Raw genomic sequence first — 24,771 nt, forward strand, 5'->3', positions numbered from 1 at the left:
TGTATGTGTATAAGGATAGAGAGTGTCACAGCTATACAGATTGTAAAGCTTCTTGAGGTAAATTTGCAATATTGGGCTATGGAAATAAAATGGACTTTACTTGACTTAAATCAGCTCCATGTCATTTTCACAGGAGCCGTGGTAGTAGTGATGAGAAGCAGTTAGGTTGGTTTGTGTGTGCTGAGGTATTATGCTGGTAAGCTCAGCCTTTTAAGTTCTTTTCGTAAATCCTCCATCATGGCGATAAATGGAGAAACAACTCTAATCATTGAATCCTCCCAAACTATTTCCTCATGTACTACAAGGGCCACATGATAAATGAAAATGTTTAACAACCTATAGGAACTACAGCAAAACACATTTTTCTTTTGAAGAAATGCTTAAGTGCATAGCGTCTGTTCTGTTCTGGTTTAAGAGCTGTTATTTGAGTCAGCCAATTTATAACAGCTAGTATACAGTAGCTGTGTAGATTGCTATCATGTTTGCTTTGTTTATGGCTCTGAGACAGTTTGGTGATATTCTTAACCTTAGTAGGTCCCAGTTAAAGGTGGCGTAAGCAATTATGGAATATTCCAACATCACGACAATTACCATGCTATATTGCGAACAAGGACTAAGAAAGTAATCCAACTAAAAGAAAGAATTTTAATTGTTGGCGGTTATTCTGAGAAGCACTGAAATGGTTTAATCATCTAAGAACAATCACTGAAATACAAAAAGGAAAAGCTAATTTTTAGTATTTTGCAGAAAACCAAACCCTACACACTACAATACCGCTTACAAAACCTCAATCCACTTGTCCCTGTCCCTATTGTTATTATCCACAGCATGTGCCTTTAATTTATATAACTAAGTTGAAAGATATTTGTATGCATAGTAGAATTAAACCACACATACTTTTCCTACTAAGGATACAGAATAACAAACAAGTTGAGCAAGATTTTCCAAAACCAGTTATGAAATCATAAAGGAGATATTTGCTTTTTCTTTATTGCTATTTCACAGTTGTTTGGTCTAGCTTGTCCATTTTTTCCTAGGATGATCTGATAATTTCTAAAGAATGGTTCTGAAGAAAGGGACAGAACAAAATCGCCCTTAAAAGAACCTTCTTGTATGATGGGAGAGAATGGGATTGCTGATTCAGTGCTGAATCACCTCACCACATGATATATTTGCTTTTTCAGTCACAAGAATAAAATCAACAGTACTGTTGGAGTTGTCCCAAACACAGGCTGGCTTGGCAATCAATTGGTTCCAACCAAATAATTCATTTAAATTTGCATAAGCACTGTAAATAATACAGTGCAGCACCCAGGGCATCGGGTGGTCTACTTGCTTCAAATCTCAAAATATTGAAAGAAAACTAATTATTTTTGGGGTGCCCAGGTCACAAGGGAAAAAATTGCTTACTCAAAGAGATCTGTATTCAACCCTTCAGAGCGGAGCCTCTGGCTTGGCCAGGTGCCCTCGACTATTATGACTGAAAGTGTTTGTGGGTGGGAAGCTGATGAGGGATTAGCTTTAGCCACTCCTACTGGATGTCTGTGTCTAGGTGGAAGGGATCTGGGTTACAATCATATTAGTCCCTAAGTACATACAAAATTTGCAAACATGCTCAAAATTGTGGTTAGTCAAGTCAAACTGTTGTCAGAATCAGAAAATAAAATCACGTCCAGTAATGCCTGACACCTTTGTAGAAGATCACCATTAAGGTAGTCGACAGCCAGTAGATGGACGGTATACTGCAGGGACTGTACAATTACTATAGTGACACTGCATTAAATAGGGGACATAGGTTCACGTTTTGGCATTCAGCAAGTATGCACTTGAAGATTCCTTGTGCCAGACACTGGATCTGTTTTGGGTCATAGACCCTGATCTCTGACCTACCTGTGGAGAAGGGCATTATTAATATTATAATAAGGTGCAGGTCACATAGGACATCATTTAAAGAATAGAAAAGGTAGCAGGGAGAGAGCAGAGGTTTATCTTTATAAGCAAGCACTAGCTATCAGGCCAGCAGTGAGAACAGGCTCAAGTACTGTAAGTAAAGAAGTAAAGCGGGCAAATAAATAAGATTAGACAGTACAGGGCATCTGCAGGGTACACACAGACTGGTGCCCCTGAGCAATGCTTACACATCCTAACAGGAGCACTCTACCCTCACTCACTCCTGTACTCCCTCTCTTTCTTCTCTCACTGCTTCTCTTTAAATACTTCTTCTCTGTGCACTGAGGGTTTCCTCTGCCCTCCTCTGGTAAGTTTTATTATTAATTTAGTTGTCTACTGGGCTCAAAAAGGCTGAGTTTTTGGTGCTGTCATGTAGACTACTCTGCTCACATAAATGTATTATACACACACATATACATGTCTCTCTGCATAAATCCAAAGACAGTAAATACCTCAAGTTATGTAGCCTTTGCATGCATATATATTGTGGTTTATGCACCACGATATTACCAGTATTCATCTTTAGTTGGCTGTAAATTGTGGTCTGATCATCTTTGTAATGTCGATCTGAACTAAAACCAGCACTTAAACAAGAATTACTTTTTCAGGTTTCCACATTCACAGTCAAGAATGGTGTGTGTGCAAAACCTTTGTGAACATGTTAGGTAATCTGATCAGTGCAGTGACATTCAAATGTTCTGTAGGTTGTACCAGACTCTATTAAAAAAATTCACAAATTGCTAAGAGAGTCTGTCCTTCGCATGTGCAATGTGTCCTGAAAATCCTTGAGCTATTTGAAAATCGACTGAGATTATCAAGGACATCTGAATAAGGACACTTAGTGCTCATATAGTACAGTAAGGATGGAAAGGGCATAAGAGCATTTCTAAAGAATTTAGCCTTCACGAGTCAACAACTTAGTAGATAAATGTAACGAATGAAAAATAAAAAAATAGGCATTGTTGCAATATTCATTTCAACAGCTCCACATGGCTCAAGGATGTGGCAGAAAGCTGTATCACAATGTTTTCAGAGATGTACAATAAAGAAAACCCTGAAGATATGTTGTTCATTAAGGATACAATGAAGAAAACCAAAGTCTGGAGAGTTGGGCTTCACATGTCAAGTTTGCTGAAGATAACCTGGATGGCCCATATTGTCTTTGGTACTATGATCTGTAGATAAAAAAAAAATGTTTTGAAAAACACCAGGACAGGTTAAGGTTATCTTATTACATGCCCAGTTAAGCTGAAGCTAATATGAAGATTCATCATTCTCATAAATAAAGAGGATATCATCCAACCCTTTGTAGTGCAAAATTCTGTGTTTTTATAGACAGTGCAGCTTTCTTGCTGAGCTGAGGCATTGTAACACACAAAAAATGTTGTACTAAAAGACTTTTAGATTTTCTCCCTAATCTCCTACATTTGAATTTGATTAGGAAGCAATCTCTTTGAGGTCTGTATGGTTAAGAGAAACAATTAGGGATCAATGAATTTTGAATTAAATCTGAAAACGTTAAGATGCAATTTTCAGGGCAATTAGATGGGTTTTGAAAGTTAACAACAGTGGGTGAAACATCATTAAAATTACAAACAGCTGAGTCTAAAGTTTGGCATCACCCGAAGGTCATCATGGATCACATACAACAAATAAAATGTACCTATGTACTGAAAGTGTTCTCCGAATCAAAGCAAGATTTTAAAGTTGTAATCGTCACCCTCTGTGCAAAAATGTTGTGCCAGTATGCTTCTAAAAAACTCCTAAATCTCTACATCATTCGCTCACTCTAACTTTATTCGGACCATTCGGAGTAATGTCCTTGCTTAAAGGCAGGAGGTAGCAGTGACAGATAACACTCATAACTTTACAATTCCAGCACGTAAAATTGCAAAGACAAAACCGATCTACAGAAATTATTACAAGGGAAAGAAAATAATTATTGGGTTGTGGAAATTAAATTAGGTACAGAGATAAAATGACTTAGATGTAGATGGGGATTTGAGGTAGATTCAGCAGGAGCAGCAGCCTCAAAGGCTACAGAACCAATTAAGGTGGTTAGTGTGTGTGAAAGAGGGAGTGAAAATGGAGCTGGGAAAGTGGAGGATGACATAAACATTAATCTAGACAGGTGAGGGAACTGCACTGCTAAGGGTTTGGTTAAATAGAATTTGTCTGTGTATTTTTGACATTATTCTAAAAAGATGCAGTGTTTGCAACAGTTAAGTTTGCTACAGTGGTATAGTGTTACAATGTCAAATCAGAGAGCAAGACGTTATGTAGTTTAGATAAACACTGAATATTGATGTCACTGTAATCAAATAAATCATATCCCAAATAATATATATGATCTTTTAGGCAAAATGCAGCGGGAACAATGCAATCAGAACCTCATCATGTCGCAATAACTGAATGACTGAAGTTATTTTAGGATTTATTTATAGTGATGATGCATAATGATATATTGTGGCTAGTTTGTGACAAACTGGCATAACTACACCTACATTTGTATTAATATGTTGTTTTCTCTGATAATGCAATTTCCATAAAAGTGAAAATAACTTTAAAGCCATGTGTTTTCAGTCAGTTCAAATTAATGTAAATAATGAATGTGTGGTTAAGCTCAACATTTTGCTAAAACAAAAGACACATTAAGTCTGCTCTGATAGTGTGCTTTCCCAGCACAATACCACGTGTCAGTTTGTGGTGGTTATGTGCAATGAAATTTAGCAATGCACCTGCAAAAGGCAGGGAATAAGGAGACTGTTAGACACTCAAACTTGGATGTAAACAATACAGCTTTCAAATTAAAAGAAAGAATGTTTTATGTAATATTCAAATTTTTATGAGGAAGGAAAAACATTTGGCCTTTTTTTGCTAGGCCTTAAGGATACACATGTGTTTTGATGTGGCACACTGAATATAAACGCAACTGTTTGTTTACCAGAAAAATGTACTTTTAACCTTCCAACAAAACATCTTTTTTTTTTATACAAAAACAATAAAATGAAAAGCACATTTACCTGCATATAAATGTTCTGAAAGGGTGTTTTCTTGTGTTTTGTTACAGCCTCTTGTTGTAAAAGAAAAAAACTTTCTGCACTGGTGGGAAATATATTACTTTAATACATCACAATATGTTGTGGTGAATGCAGACTTGATTTGATTAGTTTTAGGCCATTTGCCAGCAGCTACAGAATGCTCTTTAAGTCTTGATTTTCCCTTTTACGTTCATTAAAGATGCCAGGGTTTTAATGGCTACAGTTTGATCAGATAGAAATATGGTAGATGCCTTCTGCATCATTTTATACACATTTGGAAACTCCACTATGATATAAAAAAAGATGGGCCTATTATAGGGTGCAGTGGGGTTTAAGAAATTAAAATAATAGACAAGTAGCTTCTGCAGAGCAATTACTACAGGAATATTATCCATAAATGCTTTTTTCTGCATATACTGTTTGCAAACATTCACATGAACATAACAACATTAAAATACTGTTTTCTCTCTGTGTCTGCATGTTTTGCAGGGCCCGTACTTGGCCTTCGTCACTCACAGCTAATGGATGTCTTTACCCAGTATGCCTACAATGACAGTTTCTATGATAACGGAACATGGAGCTTCAACGAAACAGATCAAGAGCAAAAGCACCCTTACAACTACTATGCCATGCTGCTTACTCTGCTCATCTTCGTCATCGTCTTTGGCAACGTGCTGGTGTGCATGGCTGTGTCCAGAGAGAAGGCTCTGCAGACCACCACCAACTACTTGATCGTCAGCCTGGCTGTCGCTGACCTTCTGGTGGCCACACTGGTTATGCCCTGGGTAGTCTATTTAGAGGTATGATAGCAAAGATGTGCATGCACCCAGACACAGACATGCCCTCTCTATCTCTGTACCTCTTTTTCTCTCTGTGTTAATTTTGTGTCATTGGAACAACATCAGAAATCAAAAGGAAGTGATTTGCAGGCTTGGTAGGCTGTGACAAACCAGATAAAATCAGTTTTAAAGACAGAGGTAAAAAAATAGCAAAGTATATTATGCATACAACAGGCATTTATATGAAATCTGGTGCCAGTGAAATAATGATGAAAAGGTACTTTGAGCCGAGCAAGCAGCCAGCAGTTATGAGCAGGTCAAAGGCTCACGGTGAAATGAGGGTGAAGGCTAAAATGTTCACATCAGCATTGTAAATATCAGTCCTGCGGTGGTTAAAGGCCTGTAATGTAGCAACACTATATGACAACATCAAAATGTCAGACCAGTGTACTCAGTCAGAGGTCAAATGTTTCTGAATAATTCTTCCTAATTCTGGGATACATCATTTTGCATTCATCGCTGTGTGGATAATGCAGACCTGTTTTTTTTAAAAGCAGTTATGACACATCAATGCCCGCTAACCAGTGCAGCCTAAAACAGATCAGAGACTCAGGTCCAGCATAAAATCATGTCCAATCTACCAAATCAATAGCAAGCAGGATGTGGGCTATCTTTCAGAAAAACATCTCTTGACTGTAGCTCATTTTTTCTGTCTATCTTCTGGGTCTTGGGGTTATTTCTGACCATCAGGCTTTAGGTCACGCTGTCTGATGTAGAGAAAGGCAATCTAAGACTGCAGGGACTCTAATCCTCCTGTGTCTCTCAGTGAGTCATGATGATTATCACTCTGATCAGATTACAGTGTATAAATCCATAGGATGTCATGGTCTCTGCCTGTCTCCATGCATGTTTGTTTATACATACAACACAATGGTGACAGGAAATGTGTTACAGGAATACTTTGACCAGTGTCGAGTGTAATAGATTACTGTTTCAATGCTGCTGTGGTTACCGAAAGCAAAAAAAAAACACTTTCTTGTGATCATTGGCCCCAATTATCAGACAAAAGGTTGTTTACCCATTAAGTATGCAACCTGCATACTGTGTTTGTTTTTATCAGAATTATTTACTTTGTTGATGTGGGCAGCTGGGTACACACAGTGGGAGCATACATCAAAGCATTTTGGAAAAGTGGGAGTTGAATTGTAATCAGCCACGAATCAAAGCTCCAAATTGTAGCATAAAACTTTTCCAATAAAATATTTATTTTGATATCGTAGCAGAAAAGTAAGTGTCTGATGGTGTAACGTGTTTTAATTGCACAGGTGTGTGTTGCTAACTTTTGTTTATAGGCAACCTATTTGGAGAGTGGTGGAGCTTTCATCAAATATAAGTCACAACATGTTTTAGGACATGTTTCCTGTAACTTTATATTGATGGAGACACGCAGGCAGAGCATCAGGTTACAAGAACACTTATTCAGCAGTCAGCTGCTCTCTTGTTTCTGCTTAAAGGGGTTCTCCAGTGATTCAGTAGTACAATTCTTTAAAGCTGGGGGGCTTACAAGAGTCAGATTTTAAGAAGGACGTTTAGTCCCTCTTATGGGTCAAGCTCCAGAATCCTACATTTCCCATAATGCATATCAATAACACCATTTAATTTGGCCCTCCCTGCCTGGTAAATGCATACTTCTTTCAAACTCCATGTTCCCAGTTTGTAACACAGGCTTTCTTTATACATTTTTAGTCTCCAGGCTTAAGGCGAGATAACCCAGATGACATCACTATGACATCATCAGGGTTATTTCCTCTCATTTTAGAGCGCTCCCCACCAGAGCCACATATCTCCTCATATGAGTAAACTGTCCCTCATGTGTTAAATCTGTGATGTGCTCCTTTAAGAAAAAAGACAGCATAGGCAGTAAAATATATATATATATATATAACATTTTAGAACATCAGACATAATCCATCATTAAGATAATTTGAAACTGGATCCTTGTGAGGATCACTGAGGGTAGACCTTCAGTAACGTTTTGTTAATTTATTTATCTGATGTGTAAATTTAGACACATTTAAATTACAAATTCTGTCACAAAATTATTTATGTGAGCCACTGGAATTCAAATCTGGATCAGATGATTATTATTCCATTTAGGTTAGAAATTGTTTACAGTTTCATAATATTTTTTTCAGTGTTTATGGTTTCATGTCCCAATAGATTCTGTGACAATAATATGGAGAACAGGCCCCCATTGAAGCAGTTTCTTACATAAAGAAGAGTCTCAGCTCCGTCCATTCCTATTTGTGTTACCCTTACACACTAACAACAACAATCTGGGTGAAGTCTTCCTCAGATTAATATGCTGAGAACTAAGTACCTGCTGTTTGTCAAAGTCAAAATGTGTTACCAAGCATGTGTTTGGAGTGGGATGCTCATCTGATTTTGGCCTCCTGCTAATGTGCGGTGGGGATAAACTGAGACTGAGTGGCCGTTGTATAAATCCTTTAAAATACAAAAAAACTTGGTAGAACATTTCTACCAAATCATTTCTTATTTGAAAGGATTTATACAACTATACTTTATATATCTGATTGCCTCAAGATAAGAGGTAAGCACAGTTCACGTTATTCTGAGGTAAATACCAACCAGTTTGTATTAATCTCTATAGATTTACATTGGTGTTGTGGAAGTGAAGGTGACCTTAAATATGATGTAATCCATTTTTATTTATTAATTTCACGTGTTTCAGAACATGCTTCTTCCGCCAGAGAGTCAATCTAATTATGTACAGATAATGACAACAAACACAAATGTGTGCTTTTTGTATGAGAACCTGCAATCCCACCACATACACACGCCTTTCTTTTCTTTATCTATGTGCAGACATTTTGTTTTTTTATTCAATTGTCACAGACCGTGGCCGTGACTGAGTTTCTTGCGTTGATTATGTATCAGTATGAACTACAGTGAGAGCTTAGTCACAGAGTGTGGGCAGGGCATTCAACTTGCCCTTTATTGTTAAATGCTGAATTAGCATTAATTACCACAGTTCTCGCTTTCTGCCAAATGTGACTGATTTAGAGAGCATATGGAGGGAACATTATGCATGGCTTGAGGTCCTGAGTGAGTTTGTTGAAAGTCAAGGTGAATTTTGGATCATGTAATTTCATGCCAAACTTGAGTCATTCACCTTTGGAAAGACTTCAAAACTCCCTACAAGGCTAGCACAGGTCAAATAACATGTAGAAATGTCATTAATAATAATTCTATTCAAAATATTAGACTTGCGCATGTATTATACTTATACGGTCATTTTAAGTATTTTTAGTCTCATTGAGTTCAAGAGCGACATGAATAGAAACATTCACAACAAGAAAACAAACAACAAATAATCATGAACAAAGAGAATTAACGTAAGAGTCACTGAAGATTTGATAGAGAAATTAAACAATAAAGCTTAAGAGCAGTCTACAGTTCATTCTATGAACAAGGTGTATAGTACATGAAACCACTTCTGCCCAGATAAGTGCATACCCGTATGAGTAATTTGAGGTTTGTAGATAAATATGATATGATTATTCATCCTTGTCTATCCAACATTGTGATACAGAGATAATATTTCTTATTTGTCATTATGTGTCATTAATAGTAGTATAAGCTATTGGCTTTGTCGCAGCTGTTTGAGTTGTCTACTTTGTCTGTTATACTGAAGTTGTTTGTACAGTATCCATGCATGCATTTCTCGTTTAAATGGTTAATACGCTTGTTGTTTATTATTATTATTATTATGAATGCCATAAAGACAACCAAAGAGGGAACGGGCAAAGTGTGCTAGTTTAATTTCACCCTGATTTTAAGTGACGTCTGAAATTGCACTTTCTAATGACTTTCGCAGTTCCCCTGCCCCCATTACTACATTTTCAATTTTCCCAATACCTTACCATTGCAAATTAAATCAGAATGCTGATACATTCTGAGTCATGATTTGCTATGCACATATGCACAGAGTGAATAAGTATAAATTAAGTTGGAGAAGCAGCCGTGAGGGCGTAAAATAGGTGAAATAACAAGCACAAATTTGCGAAAATGTGTGTATCCCACAGTCGACATTTCATGATAATTATCTTTCTTTTAGCATGTATTTGTAATGATTTCATTGCCTGAGACGTGATGCTGTAAACACAGTTTAATATTCACTAAATGTGTTTCTCCTCACTGACATGAATAAACTGCAGCTACACAGTTGCAGCCATAAGGACCTATAATGGTTTTCAGCTCTTGTGAGGCTCTTAAATGTGTTACTGGCTGCAGCATTGATGAGGATGTAAAAAAAAAAGTGTGTTATTTGTTGGTGAGCGGAGCAACCTGCACATTGTCACATAAAGAAGAACAGGAAACATAAAGAAAAACAGGAAATTGAGTGATGGTAGCAAATGAGAGAAATAGACAGGGTGAGTGCAGGGGATAGGGTAGAGATACTGAGAAGACAAATGTCAAGAGCAAAAGGTTAGAAAAATGCAAAAAAACAGTAGAAAAAAGGAGAGGTTGTGACAGGGGGAAGGGCGCTCATTATGCTGTCAGATCACTCTGCAGTCACCACTAGTGTTGTAGACACCAGAAACAACAAGCTCTTTAAGGTGGTGCTAAATTTTATGAAGACATGGGCTAGGGACAAAGATTAATGATCAACAGAGAAGTAGGAGTTGCCCCCCCCACACACACACACACACACACACACATCTCTCTTACCCTTTTCAGAGCCGTGGGAGGAAGCAGGTAGGATGTAGTGTCAGGAAAGGTGGGCGGCATTGGACCTGTCAGAGCATCACTGAGGATGTTTCACCATGGGGTCTGACCATGTAGAGAAACAGAGGTATGAATACAAATAGGTTTCGATCATGCCTTTGATTGAAAGCCACCTGGGGCTGCAGACCAGGATACATGTTAAAGGATGATTATCTCACCAACACTGAGGGTGTCTATGGCTTTGCGATAATCTATGGTGTTTAATTCCTACTGTCAGATGTCATGAAGTCACTGAAGAATCAAATCAGACAATCTATCAGTTACGACCTTGTCAAGTGTAAAATTCTTTTGATAACATGAATGTTACAGACCACCTTGATTTGTGTATAGTGCAAATGCATATGCCAGCTGCTTTTCACTTGCAATTGATCTCTTCAGATCATACAACCTTTTTGATCTGTTTTTCAGATCCCCCTCACAACTCACTTTTTTTTATTTTGCTTATTCATTTTAAGCCCATTCTTCCTTTCCTCCCATGGTTCAGTTTTGCTCTTCATTCCCCCTCTCTTTCTGTTACTGATGTGGAAACAATATGAAAAAAGGAAACTTCACTGCCAGCATTGCTTTTTGTTGCAGAAGGAAAACACATCATTTCTGCCAAGGTGCTGCCTTTGCTGGGCGAATGCAGTGACTTTGTTCTGTTGACTGTTCCTGTAACCTGCCATTTGTTGATGTTTTTTTCTTCCAGGTAGTGGGAGAGTGGCGCTTTAGCAAGATCCACTGTGACATCTTTGTCACTCTGGATGTGATGATGTGTACAGCCAGCATCCTCAATCTCTGTGCCATCAGCATTGATCGGTGAGTTCACCTCTGCACAGATTGTTAAGTCCTGCCTGTTATGTTTCCTGCATGGATCTTAAATGGAAATCTTTACCTTCTGAATAACGGAGGAGAACTTCTACCTTTTAACTGCATGACCACCAAAGAACCATATATCTATACACAAAAGTATATAAATGGCCTTTTCCAGACATGGATTTCACGCAATGCACCTTTATTTAATGTATCTTTATTTGGAAGTGCATACCTGTCCTAATAAGTGCCCACCAGATGTTCCATGGTTATAAATGTTAATTTCTAAATATGACAAATTGCAGCAATTTCAGAACATACAAGCATGCAGAATCTAACGAACCTATAAAACAGATGTATAGTAGGATAAAATTTAATGGAAAAGTTGTGGAAGCTTGCACATTATATATAATAATATATATAATAGTAATATTTATCATAGTAAAATAAAAATTGCTATTGCTACCCATAAATATAAATATAAATTAAATAATGTGGAAAAGTAGGGGAAAGACAACACAAATTCGCTACAAAAAATATTTCTCAACAAAAACAGTAAAGGGTGAAGACTGGGTATGTCATCTTTTAAGTTGATATGAAGAGAACTGCAGAGTTTTTTAGTACAATTTAAGAGACCCCATGCACCAACACATAGTCATAGTCACAGTCACATCGGGGCGGCACTAGCTCAGTGTGTAGGGACTTGGCTTGGGAACCGGAGGGTTGCAGATTCAAGTCCCACAGACCACAAAATATGGAGTGTAGACTGGTAGCTGGAGAGGTGCCGGTTTCACCTCCTGTGCACTGCTGATGGGGCACTGTTAACGTTGCAGCCCCATCACTCCATCATCTCTCTCCCCTTTGCATGTCCACAAGTGCATGAAGTCTGCATTTCACCCTTTGTGTGTGTGTGTGTATAAAAAGAGTGAAAAGAACAATTTCCCCTAGGGGATCAATAAAGTATATCTTCTTCTTCTTCTTAATTTGTTGTTAATATAAAAATCTTAATTATAGCAGCTATAATTAATAGGCTACACAAATAAAGTACTATTTAAAGCCCCAGTTCATGACAGCAAGTGTTTTGTCACAAGACCTTCTCCCTCTGGATTCATTAATGCCATGTCCAAAAATAAATTCACTTATTTAGTTGTTTAATTGGCATGATTACTGTGATTAATGACAGTGCTTCTTTTGAAGTAGATCACAAAGCAGGGTTACACTGGAAAGCTGTTCATCTGAAGGGCATGTAAAGCTTGAGCTTTCAATAAAGAACTGAGGGAAGTAATCATGTAATGTTGACAACCATAATATGTATTGAAAGTGTGAGAGCTCAGTCAGTTCTAAATGAAGCACTCGTGAACGTCTGAAGAAAGCCGGATGACAACATTTCCCAAATTTTAATTTTATAGAATTCTGTCAAGTTTCATTATACATGATTTTCTGCTTGGCTGCATTTTCATCTTAAGTCCATATGCAAAACAAATATTCATCATAGTCACACATGGACACAATTTCAACTCCTATTGAAGTGATTGAATTAGAATGCAAATGTCTTACATATGTGGAGGAAACCTTATTAGACTGAATAATCCCATGGTAGATTGTTTGTGTGTATTTGAAATGAATGCTACAAGAGAGGAATAGCAGCGACATTAACATTTAGATATTATTTATCTGACTTGCGCCTGCTTGCTGGGCACTTCTGAATACAAATCAAAGAAAGGATGAGTGTGACAGTATCACTTTCCCTGGCTTGGGGACATTTCAGTGTCCACCCGTAAGACGCTGATTTGTAAAAGTTCAGATGAGAGTCACAGACAAATTTCCAGTTTCCTTTAATCAGTTCAGCAGCTCCAGGCAGCATCGTAATTTTTACATCAAAGGATTGTATCTTTTTCTCCTAACTTTGTTCTTACTACCAATGTAGAGCAAATTGGGAGGTGTTCGCATTATGGGCCTCTATTTTGGTGAATCTGTGTGTAGCACTCATGGCCGTGTGCACATACCGTCCAATCCAATCCAATCCACTTTATTTATATTGCACGATTTTAACAAACACAAGGTTTCCAAAGTGCTGCACAAAAAGATTCAAGTGTACATACATAAGTGTTAACAACTTAGACCAGAAAAAGAGAATAGTTAGTTACTCTATTGCTAAAGATGAATATATTACGACCTCCAATATTGGCCAAGAAAATGAGCAACTCACGTCCTCTTTAAAAGCAGAAGACTAATAGGCCTAAGACAAAACTGCTTTTGTGTAGGAGGTAATGTGAACATACACATGCCAAATGTGATTTACCAGAACTCCAATTATGCTGCCAAAAGGCAGACTGTTTTTAAGTTGAATCACAGCATATTATTATATCATAATGTCCTCAGTGAGTCATAATGTGCGCTAAAATGTTTTACAAGATGATGTCAGAGCAGTAACTTTATTGACAGGTAGTAGGTTCTTCTTCTTCTTCTTCTTCTTCTTCTTCTTCTTCTTTCTGTTAATTCAGTTTGTCCTATTTGAATAATAATTGTATGCAATTTTTATATACAATAAAGTAATCCAAATACTGCAAGAAAAGTCTGTTTAAACTGTTTACATAATTGCATAAACTCATAATCCCATCAATCTGATAAAATATGCTTATGATAATATGCTTAATATGATAATCCATAACAAATGGGTTTGAGCTGGGAATCTATGCAAGCCTTAACATTTGGTGTGCAGAAAAGCATAGACATCTGTGTGCTTACGTACCCAATTTGTAACTTTTATCATCATACAAATTACAACTTTATTGACTCGATTGAGGAACAACCCTTCAATGAATCTGGATTATAGATTTTGCATTTGAGATGCCAATATTTGACATGACATGCACATCCCTTTAATTATAAACTGCAGTTGTAATGCCCATATCATTCCTGTTGCCATTTATGACTTCTGTGATTTAATCATCTGAGAGGAAAAAGCCTTTTACACTATTGATAACAATCAACCTTTAATCTAACTCAGCACAGATTCTTCCACATTATAATTATATTTATGTTTAAATTCACTATTACTCACATCACATATCCTTGACACCTAAAAACTGTGTTGAATGTATTTCCTTCCTCAGAAAACATTCACAAAGCTTATAGCCTTTTCTTTTTCTTTATATCCTTGCTTATTAGCTTGCAGTGTTATTCTTTAGTGCCTGTGTGGCTACATTTCTTTGCAAGTTTTAACGCCACATTTCAAAATGGATGACAGTATTTTTCTCTGCATCTCACCTTTTCTGAGCCTCAGCTGCGCCATCTTGGTGTGTATCCAGCCCCAAAATTGTAATACAGGAGCAGGTGGACAAACAAAATGCATCTTATTCCTAGTGAAACCAGTCATGTTGTGAAAATACGCATATCATTTTTGTCCTTTTAGAAGCACTGCACATTATCTCTCTTGGGACAAACCTTGGAAAAAACATTCCACACCCAAGGCACCTTGGTACACTGTGTTGCACAATCCATGACAACACAAATGGCTTAATACAATTACCTAACCATCCTGACCTTCCTTGTGTGGTCCAATAAAGAAACACAATCAAAATAGTCTTATAAAACCTACTTGGCTTTATGTCTCAAAACTTTCAAACCAAATTACCCAGAATTCAATGCATGAGCGTTGTAAAAAGATGTGCATTTCCTGGTGATTACAGCAAGCTTACTAATAAGGTCAACCAGGGTAGCAAGGTGAAATGATAAGGTCTTTCCTGTGAGACACAGCCTTCAGATCCTCCTCTACATGTAAACTGCCACCCACAGCACATAGCAGACCAAAGGACCAGTTCTCCGTCAGAAACGATCTGGTCAGAACCATTTCTTGGTTTTACCACTTCATGTTATCTGTCCTCCATTGAGACAAAATGTCTCAGAAAAAGAAATAGAAAACGAGATAAATGTAGATCATAAAATCAAACATGAATAAATAAATATGACAATCATTTTTTTTATTGTCATACTTTCCTTGTTTTCATGTTTTCATACATTCAAACTAAAGCAGCTATTTTTTTTTCACCCCTTACAGTTATACAGCAGTTGCAATGCCAATGCTGTACAATACTCGCTACAGTTCCAGGAGACGGGTCACAGTAATGATCTCAGTGGTGTGGGTACTGTCTTTCGCCATATCATGTCCCCTGTTGTTTGGCCTAAATAACACAGGTAAGAAAAACCATGATTCTGCTCTACAATCTTTGAAACAGAGATGTTTTTTCATGGTGTGTGACTAACTAAGTTATAGCAATAGTGGTGCTGTATTGTATTATTAATGGGTACATCCACTGCACAGTCAGCCTGTTCTCTCTTCCAGTCAGATGACGTAGTATAAAGAGCGAGAAAGTCCACATATGGAAGAAGTTGGAGTGGATAGATGGATCTTCTTTTTAACTTACCTAAGCTGCGTAACTTAACATAACCAAACTGTGACTGACAACAATAACCCCATGTTTATTATTGTTACCAAGGTCACCTGACTATGATGATGAAGGTTTATTGTTACCATGATGACAAAGGTCATCAGACTTTGTCTGTTCCTGCATATCCTTAACTCATAAAATGTTAAATGTTTCTCAGCAAGCTTTAATTTGAAAGTCCAGCAAGCTGCTGCATATTTATTATTGCTGACTTGCCCTACACGTGCAAAACTGACGCTAGAGGGGTAGAGTGCCATAGTTTGAAGCTAGTTAGGGCCACTGACTAAGCTGAGCCGAGTTGGGAGTGACAATGTTGTCACAGCATAGTACGTAATGTTTATTGTAGACTCTCACAGTATACATTGTGAATAGTTAGCTCATTATCATACTTTCGTTAATATTGTATTAAAGCCAAATGCTAATGTCAGGGTCCATTTAACTGCTAATACTGTACAGCATTGTATTACAAAAGTGAATATAAGCCTTCAACAGATAATTACCCATGGCAGCACATTGTTACTTTATACAGACATGTAACCACTGTTAGCGAGCCATAGCCCTTTAGGTTGCTTATTTAACAGAACAGGGGCTTTAACAGAGGATTACTGTTGAAGCGGTTTCCGATTAAGGGCTTTTTATACTTGTTGCTTACCAGCTCCTGTCGCTCGCATCCTGTCACTTTGAAGCTCCACTCATCCCTTTGAGTGCCTTGATGTAATGTCGATTCTGCCGGGACTCAGACATTTAGATTTGTGAGCCCCACAACTGCTTTCAAGTGAGCAGCGGCTGCAGATGTAACCAGTATGAGTTACAGGAAACATTAAAGCAGAGACCACCAGTAGGAACTGAAATGGAAGCAATCACAACAAAAAAAATCATGTTTTAAATATCTGTATTCTTTTTTTTTAGCAATGGGTTGAAAGCTTGTAGAACTGTGAAGGGAACAGCAAGTTTGTCAGAGGTGTCTGTTGATCATTTCAAACACAGATTTCACAACCCCAGATTTTTGTAGTAATTGGACATTGCATTGTATTACTTTTACCCAAAGCACACACACACACACACACACACACACACACACACACACACACACACACACACACACTCGCTTACGAATACACAGTCACAAGTTTGTGTGCATATTGAGTGTGCCATCTGAATAAGGGTTCGTGACGTGTTCAAGGGCAAGTGGATTAAAGAGGTATCCCAGCAATTTAATATGTATGTATCTTCCATGAAGTTCAAGGGCTTTCAAAGCTACTGATAAATAAAATGTCAAAATTGAAGCTGCTGAAGCTGAGACATGCTTTTAGTCTATCATAGGGGTCACGCTCCAAAAACACTGAATTCTATGTTTTCCATAATGCCTACTTCTTTCAAACTCGCAGCCTGAGTAGTGCTTCTCCTGACACATACATGTAACTGTGCATGTAATACTGTGGTGCCCCTTTAATGGTCAACCTGCTTTATCTCCTGAGGCACAGCCACCTTCAAGTGTGAAGCTGGTAACATGAACTGAAAAATGACTGTCACATCTACAGTATCCATGACGACTCAGTTGTTAGCTCCGCCTGTGTGGCAACAATTGATGCCTTTAGGGTCTGAACTTTGTCCATTTTGAGTCTAAGATGGTTCTGTCCAAAAACTGTCACCTAAGTCAGTGTAGTCTGGTGTAAGGTGAGTTTAAAAGCCTGTGATGTAGTGCAGGGCAAATTTGGCTGGCTTTAAAGTAAATCAGTGAAATCTAAAATGAACATGCAACCAGTGCAGGGAGTTGAAAATTGGGGTGATATGATCTCTACATTTGGGGCCAGATAGAAGGCCTGTGGCAGCATCCTGGATAAGCTATAAGGCAGTTCTGAGGGAGGTAGGTTGGAATAAAAATGATAGCAGTGGTCTAACTGAATGGGGGTTTGTGTGAATGACCTCCAAGTGAAGGGAGCGTAGGAGTGGTCACATTTTTGGATGAATTTTCAAGAGATTGAAATCAAAGAGCAACCCTTGGTTTTTACAGTAGCTGCAAGTTCAAGCCAAACAAAAGTTCACCATTTATTGTAGAGTCACATTGACAAAAACAGAGCAAAACTACACACACACACAAAAGAAACAATTTTGGATGGAACATAGCGTGTAGACTTAAGCTTTAATTCACCCTGTTTTTATCTCCACAGCTACTCGTGATGAGTCTCTCTGTGTGATCGCCAATCCGGCCTTTGTGGTATACTCTTCCATCGTGTCCTTCTACGTGCCCTTCATCATCACTCTGCTGGTTTATGTGCAAATTTATGTGGTCCTGAGGAAGCGCAGAAAACGTGTAAACACAAAACCGAAGCAGCGTGTCTGTCAAGCTGCTGACCCTGATGCGGCCACTTCGCTGAAGGTGAGCTGCTGTGGCAATATGGTTGCTGTTCACTGACACTTTTACAGCTTCAATGTGAAACGGAGATTGGTTTACACTTTTATTATACCATCTATCTTTTTCATCATTTTACAATGATGTCTCTTTTTCTGTGTGCATGCATGATACGAAATGCGGACACAGTCAAAAAAAAAACATGAAAGATCAGTGTAAAAGTGAAGGAGACAACATCGGGGACTGTGTGATCTAAGAGAGGGCTGTGAGTGTGTTTTTAACAACTAAAGCAGTGAAAGTAACACAGACCGACTTTTTGTTCCTTTTTAAAAAATGGATAACATAGTATGTAATACTTTGAACATTTTTGAATGATATATTTTTTAACCATTGTAAAAAAAAACATCAAAAAACTGAAAATGAAAATAATTTGTTTCTTAAAGAATCAGCAATCAATAACATCAACCCAATTATACTTGATAGTTTTATGGACAGGCATTGTATTATGTAACGACAAACCGTAAAGGGGAAAACCCAGACAAGAAGAGAATTGATTTTCTTTGAAAAAGAAACCAAAACAATAGACAACATTCAAGGCAAGAGATTAAAAGGGTATGGCTTACTTACACCTAAAGCATTTCAAGTGATTTTCTTGCCCCCTGTATGTCAATGAAATACTCTATAACTGGTTCCATTTGGGAGACCAATTTTAATCTTGATGTTACATTTACTGGCTCACTGCAGTGTTGAAAGCCGTCACGCAAGTTAGTTATGATTGCCTTCAAATGACCTTTTGCATTTCTGGTTATTGATTTTACTGACATAGTGAAACTCATTGGGCTCTGCACAGGAAGCTAAGTAATGCTTTTGATCCAGTGTACTGCATTACTCATGTCCATGCATGTCTTTACACTGTGGTTTGTGTGTGTGTGTGTGTGTGTGTGTTTGTGTCTGTGTTATAGATTGAGGTCAGGTCAACATTTACATATTACTTCATAATTTAATGACCTGTGAAGCTGTACCGGGCAGCATATGGACAGATAACGTACATAATCTTCTTGGAGTAACAGAACCAATTTGACATAAAGTTTCACTAGTGCTTTTAATTGTTGAATGAGTTTGTGTCATCTTGGTGAAATAACCTCAGTTGACCATTTCTTACACTGTCAGGTCAATGGACTTGCAGCTGCAGTTGAAGCTGCAGATCAGATTCTTGCTAAACAGCCTTTCTGTGCCAGAGCTCGATATAGCCTTATTTGACCCGGTAGGCAGTGGGACCTGTGTTTAGACAGCCCTTTTGTCAGTCGTGCTTTGACATTGTACCTCTCCTTGCCTGACACAGCTGTTTTCATTTCAGGATAAGTGCACTCATCCAGAGGATGTCAGGTTGTGTACCATGATTGTTAAATCAAACGGGAGTTTTCCTGTCAACAAGAAGAAAGTGGTGTGTGGTCTTTTTTTGTTCTTTTGTTTTTTTTCTAATAAGTCTAATTGTTGGAAACACATTTGTTTTGCCTGTAAAAGATTAAGCAAGATGTCAAGTTTTCCTCCATTTCTCAGAGAAAATGTAGCTTGAAAAGGCTCCTTTCTGCTTCTGTGAACACAGAAAACTTAAATTAAAGACTGAGAATGTGATCATTTGTTCCTTTTTAATACTTATTATTTCAAATGTCACCCATTGTGTAACAACCTAAATTAAAAATGACTGTCTGAATCCATGTTTTTCTCCTCATCCTAACATGGCTCAGATATTCATCAAAGATGGAGTCAACGAAGGAGAGGATCTGGAGCTGGATGAGCTGAACAATAGTGGCAGCAGCCAGAAACAGAAGCAGCAGCCACAATGTGCTCTTGGAGACACTCCGGCCACCAGCCACCAGCTATTGATGCCCAACAAGGCCAACGCTAGCCCCACCTCCTCACCTCCCACACCCCCTGAGGAGGGCCAGAAAGCAGAAAAGAACGGAGATCCCACCAAGGAGACCCTGGGGAATCCAGCTCCTGTTGTGGCCAAAGCCTTCCAGACACAGGCCTTACCTAATGGCAAGACTCAGACCTCTGTGAAGACCATGAGCAAGAGGAAGATCTCCCAGCAGAAGGAGAAAAAGGCCACTCAGATGTTAGCCATTGTCCTTGGTAAGTTGATTTACATATTACTGATATTTTTCTTATATAGTTTAAAAGTGTTTTATGTGAGTATACATATTAAAGTGGAACTGACACTGTGTGAAATTGAGCACGTCTGCACCCAAACAACTATGTCCTTGTTATCAACTTTGCATATGCAACACAATGTCAAATTAGCTGGGATCTCTGTTCAAACTCATCAAAACTAAATATTTGTTTCTGTTCTACCATTTACTACAAGCTAATCCAGTGAATGTACCATTTAGAAAACAGTTTTTCTTTCGCACAAGCTCCCAGCCATCGTGGTCCTCGGCTGCCCCTGCATGTGTTTTTATTTCCATCTAAACAATTTTGGAAAGACCTAAAACATAGCTTGAAAACAAGACAGGCAGTGATGCAATAAGAGGAAATAGTTCTGATACTTGTATTTTAGTCCAACTCTTTCATACAGTTTGTCGCCCACATGTGGGTATCTAATATAAGAGCCTTCTACTTCTTCACGTTTCTACTTCTCTCTCTTTTTCTAATAATTTAATTGTTTCTCCTGTCTCCTCAGGTGTATTCATCATTTGCTGGTTGCCGTTTTTCATCACGCATATCTTGAACACCCACTGCACAAAATGCAAGGTTCCCGCTGAGATGTATAATGCTTTCACTTGGCTGGGCTACGTGAATAGTGCTGTAAATCCCATCATATACACCACCTTTAATGTCGAGTTCAGAAAGGCATTCATTAAGATCTTGCACTGCTAAGCTGCAACATAACTCGTCTGACCAGACTGAGGGAGAAATGATTAATAAAAGCATCTCTTCTGGCAAATACCTCATCCTGTTAAGGAAAACGCACCACAGGTGGAAACTGCAATCTGCTTTTTAAAGTTATGGAGCTGAGAGACTGAAAAACTGACAGTGTCTTTTTGAAAGGCATGATGGCTCTATATGTGAGTTGTTTGTGGAGTCCCTGTTCTCCAAATCACTGAATGTAAAACAAGAAATGTCTGTAATAATGACCTGTTTCATGGAGAAAAGAAAAAAATTTAACATTGTAAAATCATTGTGCTTGTCACGTAAGGAGCCATCTGTGTATACCACACACATACAAGTCGCAAACTGCTATTTATTGTGTGTGTGCTTTATGTTTTGATGATGGAAATATTTTACAAATCTTATAGATATCAAGTCAGTGTTCATTGCAGTGTTAAAACTGATAGGTGAGCTCTTAATCTAATCTTAAATTTACTGATTGGAATGTGTGTTAAGGACAAGAGACAATTTACTTGCTGTATAATGTGGCTATTCCAAAATCCACATATTTGCAATTTTATAAATTGAAAAATAATATATTATTATTATTATATTATTTGCTGTACATAGTTTTTCTTAACACATTACTTGTGATTATATGCCTGCAATGGAAATGTGATGCATGCTACATTGCTCCTCTACTTGACATCTCATGAAATGTATGTTTAACAAAAAATTACAAAAGACGTCCAATAAATGAAGTTATAAGTTCAAGTGCCACATGAATATCAGTGTTTGCTGTGTGTACACAGATACACTCATAAATGACTTGCCATTATTCAGTTGCCTCTCTCTTATTCCCAGGACTGGTTTGCAGTTTGAGTAATGTTGTTTACTGGAAGTAACTCTGAGCACTGCTGCAGTGGAGTTGTTCTGTGCCAAACTAATGACCTGTATGTGGACTTTGCAGCTTCCAGGTATAATCATGTGGATGTGTGCAACCCCTAAAGCACCTCCCCGGGGTCCTTTGCTGAGTAACAATGAGGTGAACTTTGCAAAACTGAAATAATAGTTACCGAAATACATCTATATGTGTGTTTTTTGGGCAACAAATCCTGCATTATTTTCAGTTCAACAATAAAGAAATGATTAACAAAGATATGTTAATGATTTGACGAATATCACCACAGAGCACCGTAGCTCAAGTGAAATCACAAAACTCTACTGCAGTTTTTAAGATGGAATATTTGTGGAGATCAGTGTGCAAAACACATGCAAATCTTTTTAGTCCAGACAAATTTGACATTGATTTCTGCTTTCCAAAGCCTCATGACACTGTAGAAGGCTCACTTTACTTTAAACTTTAACTTTATTACATTTAAAATGTATTACAAATTGGCTCTTCAACATTTTTGGTACTTTTCTTAAAGTAATAAAGTTAAAAAGTTTTAAGGAATAATTTTACAGTGTCAGTGACAGTCAGAATGAAGGCTCTAATGATAGAAGGTTGTATATTTCAGAGATTATAAAGCCCCTTGTTGTAAATATGTGAATTGTGATATTAAAAAAATTACCTGACTTGACCTAAAACATTTGACAATAAAACTTTATAGTCTATGTGTTGTCATGGAGACTTAGTATATACTTTATGGTCAGAATAAACTAGTAAATGTATATCACCTCCACACTTTTGACTTTGCAGCCGTTGTTGTGGCTGTAAATTGCAATTTTTAATAAGTTGTTCAAGCATAACATCAGTCTTTGTGATGACCAAAGTCAGACCAAAGACAGGCTAGCATTGCATCATTTTCAGGAAGAAAGAAAAAAAATCAGTCTTACAGCGGGCTTACATGAAGGGCAAGAGCTGACAGCAACAACAACAACAACATGATTTTCCAGTAATGTTGTTAGCAATCACTGAGTCCACAGTGACAAAGGTAACAGAATGAAAAGTTATTTTCAAGGCAATTCATCAGCTGCGGCTGACAGTGGATCCTCAGGAAAGTTTTCATTGTGATATTGTGTTTGAATCAAAAGAAATGTAATGGTTTACTTTACACTGATGAATGGATTACAGAAGACCAACAATTTTCTCCAGTGTAACAACAATGTTATATATATATACATATATACAGGAGGTCACAGCTACCCTGGTTCTGTTGAAAGTAAAAAACAAAACAAAAAAGTTTAATTAAACACTAAAGTTAAATATTTAACAAGTTATATCTTGTTTGTTTAATGTCTTTGTTCCTTTAGGGAGTACTGATAATGAGGATTATTATATTCTGAAACCCTAAAGACATTTTTTAATGGTGTACCTTACCAGCCAATGTATGTGGGGACTACGAACTCTCGTAAATTCCCGATTGGAACTCAAAACTTTCTAATCTCTTTTAATTTCCTCTTTTCTTCATCGAACAACAACAGAAGAGTGGAGAGGGTGTTTTGTCAGTTTCACTGAGTCCCTTCAGGCAGCAGCTGACTGATGTGATGTACTCTGTGACACAGCTTAATGGACTTCCACCATCTCCTAGGACATTTGGATTCTGTTTGCCCCTTGGCAAACACTATCAGAGCAAAGTTGTTATGGAAGAGCCAAGACATGGGTTTTGTGAGACAAAGAAAAGAAAAAAAACAATAATTTCAATTAACACAGCCAGTGAAATCTGATTTTTCTGTCTCATTTTTCACTATATATTCTTCTACTGTGACACCAGGAGGTATAAAACTTAATAGTCTGAAACCCTTATATGTAAAAAACATTTTCGTCTTTTTGCACTAGTCAGTCACATGCAATTTTCTTACACCCTGTGTATGTTTTACTGTCACAGAATTTCCAGCAATGATCCATGCATACTCTCTCTGCTATATGGATCTCCCATTGTGTGACATGCATATATTACGGATTCTGTGTTATCACTTCTTTTCTCTTCATAATCGCTACTGAATCATTTTAATTAACAGCTGCACAATTTGTAGATACTATTATGACTACAGTACATGACTACAGCTATGATATAGCTTTAAAGCTCTCAATTTTCTTTGTGTATGCTTTTGGAGCTTTTTGAGTTTTAGTATTTCATTATTAACACACCACACTCATTGACATGTATCTGAATTTAGTATCAGTGAAAAGATATCACTAGGGATTTAATAGCAGAACCGCATCTGAATTTATGAATAATTAAGAGCTTGTTTGTCTAAACACAGTGAATGCAGGAATCATACTTCACACTGACAAACAAAACCATGCAGACAAAGACACACGGCCACATAGATATAAAAGCATGTTATTCCTCACAGCAGTAATGCAGTCTTTTTGTACTCATTCTTTTTTGTCAGTCTATAAACAGCTGGGGTTTTGATCCCTCTTTTATCACTGTTGCCGCAGGGCAGCTCTATGCTTCTGATTAAATTTCTGATTACATCAGGGGAAATCTCTGAATGTTGGCCAGCCAGCCCCCAGTGTCACTCCTTCTGCAGCTCCCTCGGGCTCCAATTCAAGCATCACTGATAGACTGAAGATACATCGACTCTGGTGTTACCAACAACACAGGTACAAACTCTGAGACCAGCACATCCACACACCCTCTTCAGTCCCCGTCAATCTCTGGCCTGTCTCTCAACACCACATCTGAAATGACACATGACCAAGCAGTAGTGCACATCTGTGATTTATAATGTTACACACCATATCATTGATTCTGCTGCAAGGAATATCAAAGACG

The 24,771-nt window shown here is 37.7% G+C and overlaps 1 protein-coding gene and 1 long non-coding RNA gene across 3 annotated transcripts in view; one reads left to right on the forward strand and one right to left on the reverse strand.

The window, feature by feature from the left end:
- Positions 1-22,200, forward strand: part of drd2a (dopamine receptor D2a) — a 37,769-nt gene extending 15,569 nt beyond the window's left edge. Inside the window, exons 2-8 of one of the 2 annotated variants that reach the window (XM_051396707.1) lie at positions 5,481-5,791; positions 11,268-11,377; positions 15,432-15,568; positions 17,991-18,199; positions 19,530-19,616; positions 19,921-20,308; positions 20,856-22,200. In XM_051396707.1, the coding sequence (XP_051252667.1) occupies positions 5,513-5,791; positions 11,268-11,377; positions 15,432-15,568; positions 17,991-18,199; positions 19,530-19,616; positions 19,921-20,308; positions 20,856-21,052 (1,407 nt within the window). In that variant the 5' untranslated portion in view covers positions 5,481-5,512 and the 3' untranslated portion in view covers positions 21,053-22,200. The remainder of the gene's footprint in view (positions 1-5,480; positions 5,792-11,267; positions 11,378-15,431; positions 15,569-17,990; positions 18,200-19,529; positions 19,617-19,920; positions 20,309-20,855) is intronic. The other variant, XM_051396708.1, reaches the window with a different exon arrangement.
- On the reverse strand, positions 13,190-15,421 carry LOC127361799 (uncharacterized). Its single transcript, XR_007884356.1, has 2 exons — positions 14,642-15,421; positions 13,190-13,881 (listed from the first exon to the last, which is right to left on the reverse strand). It is a non-coding gene; the product is annotated as an uncharacterized LOC127361799 (long non-coding RNA).
- Positions 22,201-24,771: the final 2,571 nt, after the last annotated feature.

Source organism: Dicentrarchus labrax, unplaced genomic scaffold (assembly GCF_905237075.1).
Source record: "Dicentrarchus labrax unplaced genomic scaffold, dlabrax2021, whole genome shotgun sequence".
In the NCBI taxonomy this organism is placed as follows: Eukaryota; Metazoa; Chordata; class Actinopteri; family Moronidae; genus Dicentrarchus; species Dicentrarchus labrax.